This window comes from Delphinapterus leucas, chromosome 7, assembly GCF_059928025.1.
Source record: "Delphinapterus leucas isolate spDelLeu-1000000601 "Yukka" chromosome 7, BTC_Dleu_Yukka2, whole genome shotgun sequence".
In the NCBI taxonomy this organism is placed as follows: Eukaryota; Metazoa; Chordata; class Mammalia; order Artiodactyla; family Monodontidae; genus Delphinapterus; species Delphinapterus leucas.
This window is the reverse complement of record NC_143135.1, coordinates 91,340,048-91,351,771: the sequence shown is the minus strand read 5'-3', so window position 1 is coordinate 91,351,771 and position 11,724 is coordinate 91,340,048. Positions and strand designations below refer to the sequence as shown.

General features: G+C 41.6%; 1 protein-coding gene across 1 annotated transcript; it reads right to left on the bottom strand.

Annotated features, from left to right (window-relative positions):
* Positions 1-580: 580 nt before the first annotated feature.
* REXO2 (RNA exonuclease 2) lies at positions 581-11,123 on the bottom strand. The gene is made up of 7 exons (XM_022559170.2): positions 10,962-11,123; positions 9,916-9,999; positions 6,239-6,316; positions 5,609-5,720; positions 4,178-4,286; positions 2,904-2,957; positions 581-1,020 (listed from the first exon to the last, which is right to left on the bottom strand). Exons 1-7 carry the CDS (start codon positions 11,106-11,108, stop codon positions 891-893), a joined length of 714 nt encoding a protein of 237 aa, XP_022414878.1. The 5' UTR covers positions 11,109-11,123; the 3' UTR covers positions 581-890.
* Between the last annotated feature and the right edge of the window lie 601 nt (positions 11,124-11,724).

Genomic DNA, 11,724 nt, shown 5'->3' with positions numbered 1-11,724 from the left:
ATTCTGATTCCTTGTTTAAGGGGGCATCTCTGAAGGAGATTTGTTGTAGAGACAGATGATCCTAATGCACCCTCTGGCTGAGGACTAAACTATCTACTGTGCTCTAAAGTACATAAACTTAGGAGTTAAGATATTCAAACCAAAATCCTTTCTCAAATACTTGCTGACCATTAGACCTAGGGCAGCCAACTATTTACATTCTACAAACCTAGCACCGTGGCTGCCTTGCGGATAATATCTATTCAATAAGCCTTAAGTTATTACTACAGAATTACTGTCTGGTGGCTTACTTGAATTTCCGGAATATAGCAAAGAGTAGCTATTCCAGAGCTCTGATAGTTCAGTAACTATAACTAACAATGAGCCCAATTTGCTTCTCTGAGCCTATCTCCAGTTATTCTATTCTTGACTTGTAAAGCAAAACAGAATAAGTTCACTTCCTATTTAACATAAGAAACGTAACCCACTCCTAATGGTATTATGAGCATTTAAACATTAGGCATACCACCTACAAAAGAAAAAACAAAGAACATCATCTTCCAGTCATTAAACTACTGAAGAACAGATGGTACAAAAAGGGTTGCATTTCAATAGAACTAGCTTTATTTTTTTTTTTTTAAACAAAAGAAATGGTCTAAAAGCAAATACAGATATGTACCAAGGGATGGATGCGATCTGGTACTTACAAAGGAGCTGCTGTGTCATAAATGAAAACAGCATGTTAGGAGAAAAATAATTTCCAGGTGCCGTGTGCTTGAATAATCGGGAGACGCAAGTGCACTGAAGGAAGGTGCTCTGCCCAAGCAGTCAGCGTGAGCCCAGGGGAAGAAAAAGAAAAACCACCAGAGGTCCTTCCAGAGAACTACATGGTGGCAGCATGAGAACTGGCATCAACTCACAGTCTTCTCATTTTCCCCATTTTCTATAATTTTCCTCTTCTTCTCATCTGTTTTTTTCTTGAAGATGTTATTTCGGTAAAACTGAAGTTCTCTGATGCTTTCACTAATGTCATCAAGTGCCCTACAAGCAAACATACCACGCAGAGTTGAAACGTCCGAAACCCAGAGGAGATGGTCACCATTTGGCAAAGCGTAACTTTTTATAAATAACTAAAGAACAATAAGAGCTACTGTAAATGCAACTATCTGACATCATCAAGAAGTGGAACATTTCAGCATAGCAAACTTAAGTGCTTTGTTGTTTAAAATACGATTTAAAAAAAAATTTCTAAACTATAACAGATTAAAGTTTACCAAACTGTTCCATAAGATAGTGAGGTGTTCCACAGGGAAAAAAAAAAAAAAAGAAATCCGGGATCAATTTAGGAAAACCTAGATTAAACATTTCTTCTTTTGAAGTTTTTTGCAAAGCATTTAATGTACTGATGTGTTGTGAATTCCCCAGAGGAGGCTGTACTATATACACAGTATTTCTAAAACTTAACCGACCACCTGTGTGGAATGCACAGCTCATGGCATGGAGTTTGGGAAACACTGCACAATACTTAATGACGTCCTGCACAAAATATAATCACGTACTCGAACGTAACTCGTGACTCCAGCATCATAATGAACATCAATTATCAGATGGTATCTAACCACAAAAGAGGATCTACCTCCTCTCTCGTGGTGATTTGTGCTATAATCAGCCTGCCTCCATCTAACAGCCTTTCTTCTCCTCCAACACGCTGTTTCTCATCTGTCGTAGTCTGAGAAATCAGGTAACCACTATTATTAGAACAGTGTGCAAGTAAATCAATCTGCTCTGATTGTCAAGGGCCTCTTCTAGAGACCAAACTGCACAAACTTTAGTGCAAGAGCTTTAAGACAGTTATTTCTGTGGTTAAGGCAACAATTTTGCTTTCTTCCCAGGTCTCGAATAACCGGCGGAGAGCTGAAGCTGTCAAAAATACAGCCTCTGGCTAAATCAAGGTACACCACGTCTTAGCCACAATACTGAAATCCAAAAAAAGATTTGAAAACCCAAGGTTCTTCTACAGCCCACTATGTGGCAAAACCCGACCAGTCCTGGTGTGAGGCTATTGATAGTCATTAGTTATGCCATTTGGTGCGAATATCTGTACATTTCACTGTAGAAACAGCAACGTGTTCGATTATGAGGTGCTTCCTCAGGCCTTGTTCGGGGTATTACTACCTTTCTAAACCCTGAAAAATCCTGAAATCCGAAACACATCAAGCCCCAACTGTTTCACAAGAGGTATCCCAGACCTGTGTTATTGTGCTGTAGTCCATGAAAGCCCGATGAAAAACATTCATGCCAGGCTCTTTAGAGCAGGGACTTGGTCTTCCTGTTTGGCTAGAACTGTACACGGTACACAGTAGGGGCTCGGTACATGGCTGAAACAAATGCCAGCTGCTACACCGCCCACCAGGTTTTATGTCCTTCCTCAGAGACTACAACACCAAAACGTGAAAGAGGACTCTAGATACACAAGTTCTTTAAATTCCTTGTGTACTTCAGCCTAAGGCTGCAGACGTAGAAAGAAACAATCTGAAAAACTACAAAGTGTCTAAGTGAGGCTAACTGTGTGGCACAAGTGTACACAAAGTGTTCTAATGTTAAATGACTACAAATCCATACGCTTGATGGGAAGAAAATTATACTGCTCATTACTAGAAAAATTAGACCACTTCACATACCTACAAACTAAGTTATCTACAAGTTTCAAAACAGCAATAAAGACATTAAGACCATACATATCTCACAATGGCATGTTAGAACACTGACCAGAATTCCTGATAATCTTAGCAAAAGAAGGTTATCTTTATGTAGTTGTCCTTTACTTTTCCCCCAAGGGAACAGAAACATTATTTCAAGCAGTCAGGAATTCGGGAGTTATGTGCGTGTCAGACGGCCAAGCGCTTGGAAGGACCCAAACTTACCTGTGAGAAGCAGCCTTCTTTGGTGCAAATTCATATTCTTCTGGATACCAGCGTCTACATACAGCAAAAATGGAACTCTCAAAGGAAACCGTCTCAAATACACTGAATAATTACGTCCTTCAAGTAGTTTAATAACTTTGTAAAAGGCATTTGGGTTGTGACTATCGAGTTACCTCCGTGTCTGGGACTCCACCTTCCTCCCTTTCCTCTCTTCATACTATAGGTTCTCTTTGGGCAAGATCAACAATGTATAAGATAACTAAATCGTGCACTCCAGCCCAGCCCTCTCCTGCGCTTCTGTCATGGATATCCAACTGCCGACTGGACATCTCCACCTAAAATCCACCAGACACTTCCACCTCCACACACACATACGGTCATACTCATCGTCCTCAACATCTCCCTTCCCCCATCGGCCAAATCTACTCTTCCTCTTATTTTCCCCTTTATCTCTGATCAGTTCCATCATCCACCTAACCACCCAAACTAGAAAGGCAAGGAATCACTTTATACCTCCTCCTTTTCCTCATGCCCCCATTCAAGCGCTCAGTGCCGTGCTACTGACCCTCTCAAATGCTCGGCCTCTGCTCTCTGCCACCCACTGCCATTTCCCTATAGCTCCTTCTTCTCTCTCCAAGATGGTGCAGGGGTCTTGCTCATCTCCCACCTCTTTTCTTACCGCCTTCTAATCAGAATGATCTAATCACATCACCTTTACCTTCCGGCTCCCGCCTATCTTCATACCTCTGCCCATTCTCTGGAAAGCTCACTCCTCACCCTAAATGCCTGGAAAACGGCCACTCTTCCTTAAATCTCAACTTGAAAGCTATTTTCTCCGGGAAGTTTTTGCTAACTCCCTATCTCCCTCACTCCAGCTGTCGCTGCTCCTTCACTCGTGCCCGCAATATTCTACCCGCACTTTTCCCTAACAGACGTCATCACACAGTACGTGTCTCAGGTCTGTTTTTTACATATCTGTCAATTCACTGGACTCCAAGCACTTGAGGGCTTTGCATCTGTATGTTCCCAGCACATAGGCCAAAACGTGGCACAGAAACTGGGAGCTCAATAAATTTTCCAGATTAGTGAAATTTATATGGAAGATTTGTGATGTTCTTTCTCCCAATTCTCACCAGTTCAAGAGACAATGGGATGAGGAAGTTATACACCCACCTGGCCCCCTCAGTTCTACACCTTTATTCAATTACTCTACAAATTCTCAAGGAAGACATGCTAAATGAGGCAGTTGAATGGATCCTAAATATAGCCCTTACCTGCACAGCTCTTTAACAGTGCTCACGTCAATTATTCTATAATGAAGATGTTTCATGAACTGGGGCATGTATTTGTCAAGAAACTTCTTATCTGCATGAACTGAATTTCCTAGAAAGACACGAAGCATACCGCATCTGTGTATTTCTAGTAGTATACAAAAGGACATAAAAATTCATAAACTGTATTTAATTGGAGGTGATTGTTTTAAAGAATTCAAACAATTCCTCAAAGCATCTCAAAACTTCGAAATTAGGTTTGAGTGTATCTGATTAGATTACAAGTGCAGATTTCAGAGTATTTAACTCATAATAAATTTGTAAATGGCCTCTTTATGGACAAAAGGATGAATCTATCATTCCACATACTTAAAATAACGCTCAAATCTGTAACTTCTTTAGATAATACCACATGCACAAATTTTCTCCCAGTACCACAAAATCTACACCACTAACACTAAAAGTTTAACTGTAGATAAACTCATAAGTAGATAAGCATTTATTTACATTTCAATTTCAATCAACCATATGCACATTCATGTTTCCACACAGTAATTTATATTAAAAACACTAAATTTTAAATAAGAACTTTAAAACAGACACGAGCTGCATTGGCTAGGGGGAAAATTTATACAATACATGCTATAGTACTTAAAGTCAAAACTTTTTAATGACTATTTAAGGAAAATGTTAGTTATTATACCAGCTTACATATACAAATACAAACACATGACCACAGGACATTAGCCTCCCTTTGACAATGGCAGTCCTTTCAAAATCCTAGCAGAACTGGCCTAGTTTCTTTAAAAAGTCAATGTCACAAGGGGAAAAAAAGATAGGTGCGCATTTTAGATTAAGAGACTAAAGTGACATAATAACCAAATGAAATGCGTGAGTCTTGACTGAATCCTGGTTAAAAAACAAATAGACATTTCAGATGTGGACTAGATACCAGATGATGTTACTGAATTGTTTTTAATCGTCTTAAATGTGACAATGATATTGTGGTTACTTAAGAAAATGTCCTTATTCTTAGGAAATGCTGGGTGAACTATTTAGGGATGAAGTGCCATGATGCCTGCAATTTACTTTCAAATGTCCAAAAAAATAGACAGATAAACATGGCACGAGGTGAACAACTACTAGATCCAACTTTTCTGTATATTTGAAATTTTTCCATAATAAAAATAGGTGGAAAATTTTTTATTGAGTTAATCTGGGTATCCCAGATCTCATGTCAGGTTTCGGGGCATTTTCCCTGATATTCATGTATAAATTATCCAAGGAAATTTGAGCAACAAAAGTAAGATGGATAATCCCAATCAGGGTTAAGTGGAAGGCACGATGATCCTGGCTGATCGTTCTGGAACCGCAGTCTCTTGAACCACTACGATGGAAGACTATCTACAAGGCAGACATAGGACTGGATTTTACCTGCAAGTGGACAGAGCCCCGGAGGAGTCTGCTGTCGTACAAAGGACAGAAATTCATACTCTGCCTGCTGCAGTGTCATTGTACTCTCCTTCACTGCTTTGGTTAGACCAGACTGCAAGAGAGAATCCCCAGCCCCACCAAGACACATGAAGTCAGTTTTCAAAGGCATCCAGATATGAAACTTCACTTCTAAAATGGGCAAATATAACCACAGATGGACCATTTACAGAGCTCAAGTTCACACTGAAACTGCCATCGTGGCACCGGTTTTTTTCTTAAAGAATCCAAGTCAAATAAGCTATGTTCCTGATTGTTAATAGCATTTCCACACAGTCAGAAAAGATGGTGCTCAAAGTCCAAGGATATAACCTCTGGGAAGAAACAACTTAACAGGAGAGCGGCATTCTCCCTTCTCTGAAAGTTGATGTCTAACCTTATCCAAAAGACTGACTTGAGCAATACTTGATAATCCGCAATGTGCTCGTGACAGACTGAATGCAGGAGAGGAAAAAAGAGGACATTCAGGAGAAGATGGTCTCTCGAGAGGTCCCAAAGATGAAAAGTGAACAAGCAAGCAGTTTCCCAGGCTTGCCAAGCAATCTTCCTCTACCCCTTTTATGGTAATGTTACCTTCCCATGATGCTCCTTACACCAGTCTGACATGCTGTCCAGTAACTCATCTGGCTGTTTTATAATCAGGTTAGGACCCTGTGGATAGGAAAAGCTGTTAGTCATCCAGAATCGATGGGGATAAGCTTGGTTTCTGAGTTTAACTGCTTTAAGAATTACATATATATACTAGAAAAGGGAAGAAAGATGAGGGACTTTGTTAACTCTAAAAGTGGTCCTCATTCATTCCAGCACTATTTATGACAACAAAAAATAATGAACAAACACACACATAACACAGCCGAAAACTGAAATGCCTATCAACAGAGGACACAGGTATCCACCAAGGGTCAGCAAACTATAGCCCCAGCCTGTGGCTTTTTTTTTCTTTTAATTGCCAGCAAGCTAAAAATGATTTTTACATTTGTAAATGGTTGTAAAACAAACAAATACGGGGCAGAGAGGTACGTGGCACTCTAAGCCTACAATATTTAATATTTGGTGTTTTTTAGAAAAGGCTTGCCAACCCCTGACTATAAAACGTGTCTATACTGCCAAGTGAAAAAAGCAAATTGCAGAACAGTGTACGCATGCTTATGAGTTCACTTATACTTGTTTTAAAAACAACACACATTGGCTTCCCTGGTGGCGCAGTGGTTGAGAGTCCGCCTGCCGATGCAGGGGACGCGGGTTTGTGCCCTGGTCCGGGAAGATCCCACATGCCGCGGAGCGGCTGGGCCCGTGAGCCATGGCCGCTGAGCCTGCACGTCCAGAGCCTGTGCTCCGCAACGGGAGAGGCCACAACAGTGAGGGGCCCGCGTACCGCAAAAAAAAAACACATTTGTATATGCATAGAAAATACTAAGAAAATACATAAAAGTTGGGAAGTGGGATGAGACAGGAGAAGAACAGCACAAAAAAACAACTTACTATACATAATATTTTGCATAAAGCTATACTGTTTACTTTTAACAGTATTTAAACATTAAAAAGTTCAAAAAGTAAGTGGTGACACGTGAAAGATTATAAAAAAAAAGTGATGCTGGAATTCTCAGCTCCACTTAATAGAACATTCAACTGTGAGTCAGACAGAATCCCAGCAGTAGCAGAAGCTCAACTTGTGGCATTAAAGCAAGTCACCTTTGGCTTAGTTTTACCTTCTGTACCATGGAGATAACAGCCCCCCCAACCCCTTCCCTCACGGGGATGTTAACAGGATAAAAGAAATTACAGATATGAAAGTTCTTTGAACTCTCTGGGGAAAAAAGATTCTCTAAATTCAAGGTATGGTTACTACTAAAGCGGTAAAAGTACTTTGCAATTAGTGAGAGGAATGGCAAGAATTTGACTAAAATATGCCTGACAACTACAACTAACAAGGAGTTTTAGCCAAATAAGAAAACTGGTGACGGCAATCTCCATGAAGAAGAAAAAATTTGCTCTGATAACCTATGTTGTTTTTTGTTTTTACTGAAGTATAGTTGATTTCCAATGTTGTGTTAATTTCTGCTGTACAGCAGAGTGATTCAGTTTTACATACATATACATTCTTTTTTATATTCTTTCCCATTCTGGTTGATCTCAGGATATTGAATATAGTTCCCCATGCAATACAGTAGGACCTTGCTGTTTTGATAACATATTTTTTAAAAAACCGAAAACCTCATATTGCAAAACACAATTCTAACAAACCATGATGGAAAAAGCCAACGACTATCAACTTAAGGCTATTTAACTTACTCTAGATTCCAGTTTGGCACACTAAGCTACTTACAGAAAAATTTCCAGGTGGGATGTCTGTTCTTCTAGCATAAAACATTTTCCTCAGACTCGTATACAAGAATAAAACATATATTCCACAGAACTGGCACTTCAGTGCTAACTGCCCCTAAGCAATTTTTTTTTTAAACATCCTTATCCTCAAAAGAATAAAGATGCAGACATAGAGAATGGACTTGAGGACATGGGGAAGGGGAAGGGGAAGCTGGCATGAGCTGAGAGAGTGGCACGGACATATATACACCACCAAATGTAAAATCGATAGCTAGTGGGAAGCAACCACATAGCACAGGGAGATCAGCTGGGTGCTTTGTGACCATCTAGAGGGGTGGGATAGGGAGGGTGGGAAGGAGACGCAAGAGGGAGGAGATATGGGGATATATGTATAGCTGATTCACTTTGTTATAAAGCAGAAACTAACACACCATTGTAAAGCAATTATTCTCCAATAAAGATGTTAAAAAAAAAAATCCTTATCCTCATTAGACTGGGTCTATTTACAAATGCCACCCTCATGTGCAGCTGTGTGACTACAGACCCCAATTTCCTCCAGGGTACATATCAACTAACTGGTCCATTAAACTGTCAGTATTTCACATTGTATCAACAGTCTAAGGGAAAAACTCCTCTTCAGACAAGGGTAAGCAGGGCTGGTAAATAAACACACTTCTCTTCACTGTTCGTATCTAGGAAATTCCAAGTGACAGGAAAAAACAACCAAACCTAAAACTCAAGGTTTATATAAAAGTTATTTTGTTTGTTTTGTTTTGGAAAAAAAAGAGGTAGTTGCTACAGTGAGATACAAAGTCTCACAATTCCCCTCCAGCTGATGTATCAGGAGGTACTCCAAGATGTATGCCTGGTACTCCATGAAAGTAGCAATTCATCTAAAATGGTTCCTCCCCTCTCTTACCTAACCAGGAAAATAAGTAGAAGTGTTAACTGTAGACTTGTGAAATTTATCCAGTGCCAGTAGCACATCAATCTGACCCTCTGGAAACTTATTTTAACAAAACTGTCTTTCCCCAAAACATCCCTACTGTGTTCCTATTCTAGAGTTTCTCACCACCTCCGAATACTGCTGACAGAGTTATTCAGGGCCCAGGATTTCACCCTCTACCAATCAGACGTTCTCATATATGCTTATTAAATGCTTTGTGAGTGGCCAAAAGGCAACAGGTGTGTTTTATTTGTTTTGCTTAATGTTTCAGTTAAAAGCAGCATGTTAAAACCTTAATCATGCCCAATATGTCAACAGGAGGATATTTTATGATTCTGTATCAACAGAAATTCTAAAATCTTAATATAGATCTAGACGAATCACAGGTCCTAGCTGAAAACGTAGAAACTGGATATATGGAGTTATAAGCTAAGCTATATATAAGCTAAGATTATAATATAAAGAAGTCAACTTTGGCATGAGTCACCAATCCTGGTGGGACCACAGTCGAGTGTCTTATTGGTTGGGAGCACTTTGCTCAGACTGCTTGGGTCAAACTCCTGGCTCTCCCAATAACTAGCCAGGTGGCCTTGGGCAAATTACCCAACAACTGGCTGCCAAAGCGTCTCTCTATACATAGTAAGTGTAACAGTACCTACCTTATAGGTGCTGTGAGGATTAACAGTGAATGCATGTAAAGCACTTAGAACTGTGCCTGGCACACAGTAAGCTCTTAGCAAATGATAGCATTTATAGTTCCTAATTTTGGGCAGTACTATAGAAAAACACTAGGCTCTGAGATGGATTACTTTGGTTCTAGTACCAAGCCCACCATGACCTAGAACATTATTTTGGACCTTAATCTACAGGGACCTCAGTTTTCTTATTTTTTAAATAAAGAGATGGGGGGGGTGCACCAATCTTTAGATTTCCAAAGTACACTCTAAACAGTATGGTTGTATTACAAGGCATAACCTACTTCAGCCAAAATGTTGAGATCAGAGTCAGTTATCAGACAGGCCATCTCAATAATCTGGTCCTTCTCAATGTCCAATCCTGTCATCTGCAATAAAAAATACATCACACACACAAAACCGTCTTTCTGGCCTACTGTATCCAAGTTTATTTAACAGGACATCCCTCAATCACATTCAATTTATATCCCACAGCCAGGATAAAAGAGACAATAATGCTCCTTGAGCAAGTCCTCAAGGTTCTCATTATGAGTTATTTATTCAATAAACATTTACCAAGGGCCTGCTACATGCCAGGCGTCACAGTCCTACTCTGGGGCCGATGCAAAGTAAGCAAAATTGAGTGCTGACAGCGTTCAATTTTGGAAGAGTTAGATAACTAACATTACTACATCTCTGCAGAGTTTACAAAGTTTTTATGTTAATTGCACCACTTGATCTTCATCACAATCTAGTGTTATGATCCCCATTTCATATATGAGAAAACTGAGGCTCAAGGGAGAGGGGAGTCCTTGGCTGAGTATGGAAAACCTAAAGGGATCAGAACTGGGTTGTAGTCCCAACCCCGACCTTCACTAACTGCGCGACCTTGAATGAGCTGAGTCCTCTCTCTGGGCCTCAGTTGTCTCCTTTAGGGAACGTGGGGTAAGGCTGAGTCATCCCCGGGGTCCCGTCTAGCTCTAACAACCTAGGGTCCTGGGAGACTGGGGAACTGGGGTCTAGCACAGCCGCTGTGCGCACCCCTACCCTCGTGACCCTGAGTCCAACAGAGGGTTAGGGAGGTCCACATCTGGGCGGAATTGGGGGCTAGGGCAAGCCATATGGATGACTCCACCCTCTGGAAAAGAAACCCCACAGTCCGGCACAGTCCCCAGCACCCGCAGGACTCCTGCTCCCCCCCCGACCTGCCCCGCGCCGTCCACAGCCGGGAGGCGCTCACCTGCCACACCTGAGACCCAGACACTGCCACTCTCCCCGGACAGGCTCGGCTACTCTGTCCCACGCGCGAAACCTCACTCGCCTCCCCTCACGCCCCACTGCCCTGACTTACCTCCAGGTCTACCCAGACCATCCGCTGAGCCATGCTCTCCCCCACCGCCATGGCTGCGCCAGCTTCACGGACACCCCACGCCCCGAACAGCCCTCGAGTCCCACCCACACCTCGCAACAGCCTGGAACCCAGGGAGCCGCCTAGCATCACCCGGCACAAGCCGCCACGGCCCCAGCCTCTCAGCCGGCGCTGGCGCAGGCGCGATGGTCACTAAACGTCGCAAACCCGCGGGGAGGTGCAGGAGCAAAAACCTCAAGTCCCAGCATCCAGTGCGCCGGCTGGCCCTGAACAGTCCGGCTTAGCTGCCGAATGGGATGATGGGACTTAGAGTCTTATCTGCTGTTGCGCCTGATATCCCCGCCCCCGCCACGTGTTTTCGGATGTTACTGGACGCGCATGTTTTTCAGAACTAAGTTTATTCGTTTCCAGGAGTTATTTCCTGAATTTGGATTAGTTGTAAATCGCCTAGTTGAGGAAGAACTCTCTTGGTTTGTTAAGTCGAAAGAGACCTGATTACCGTTTTTTTTTTAATGTATCTTTTTTTCCCCCTTCTTTTTAATTACTTGCAACTCCACACACTGGGTATTTTTCTCATTTACATGAAACAGCAGGGCGGTGTGCTTTTTTTCAGTCCAGAAGATCATTTCCACTATCAACAAGTCCTTTAGAAATCCTTAAATGAGATCTTATCCAAGAGATCACTTAGCACGGTGTAGGTGCTGACTAAAAGTCCCTTTCCTTCATAGGCAAAGGGTTACTTCTT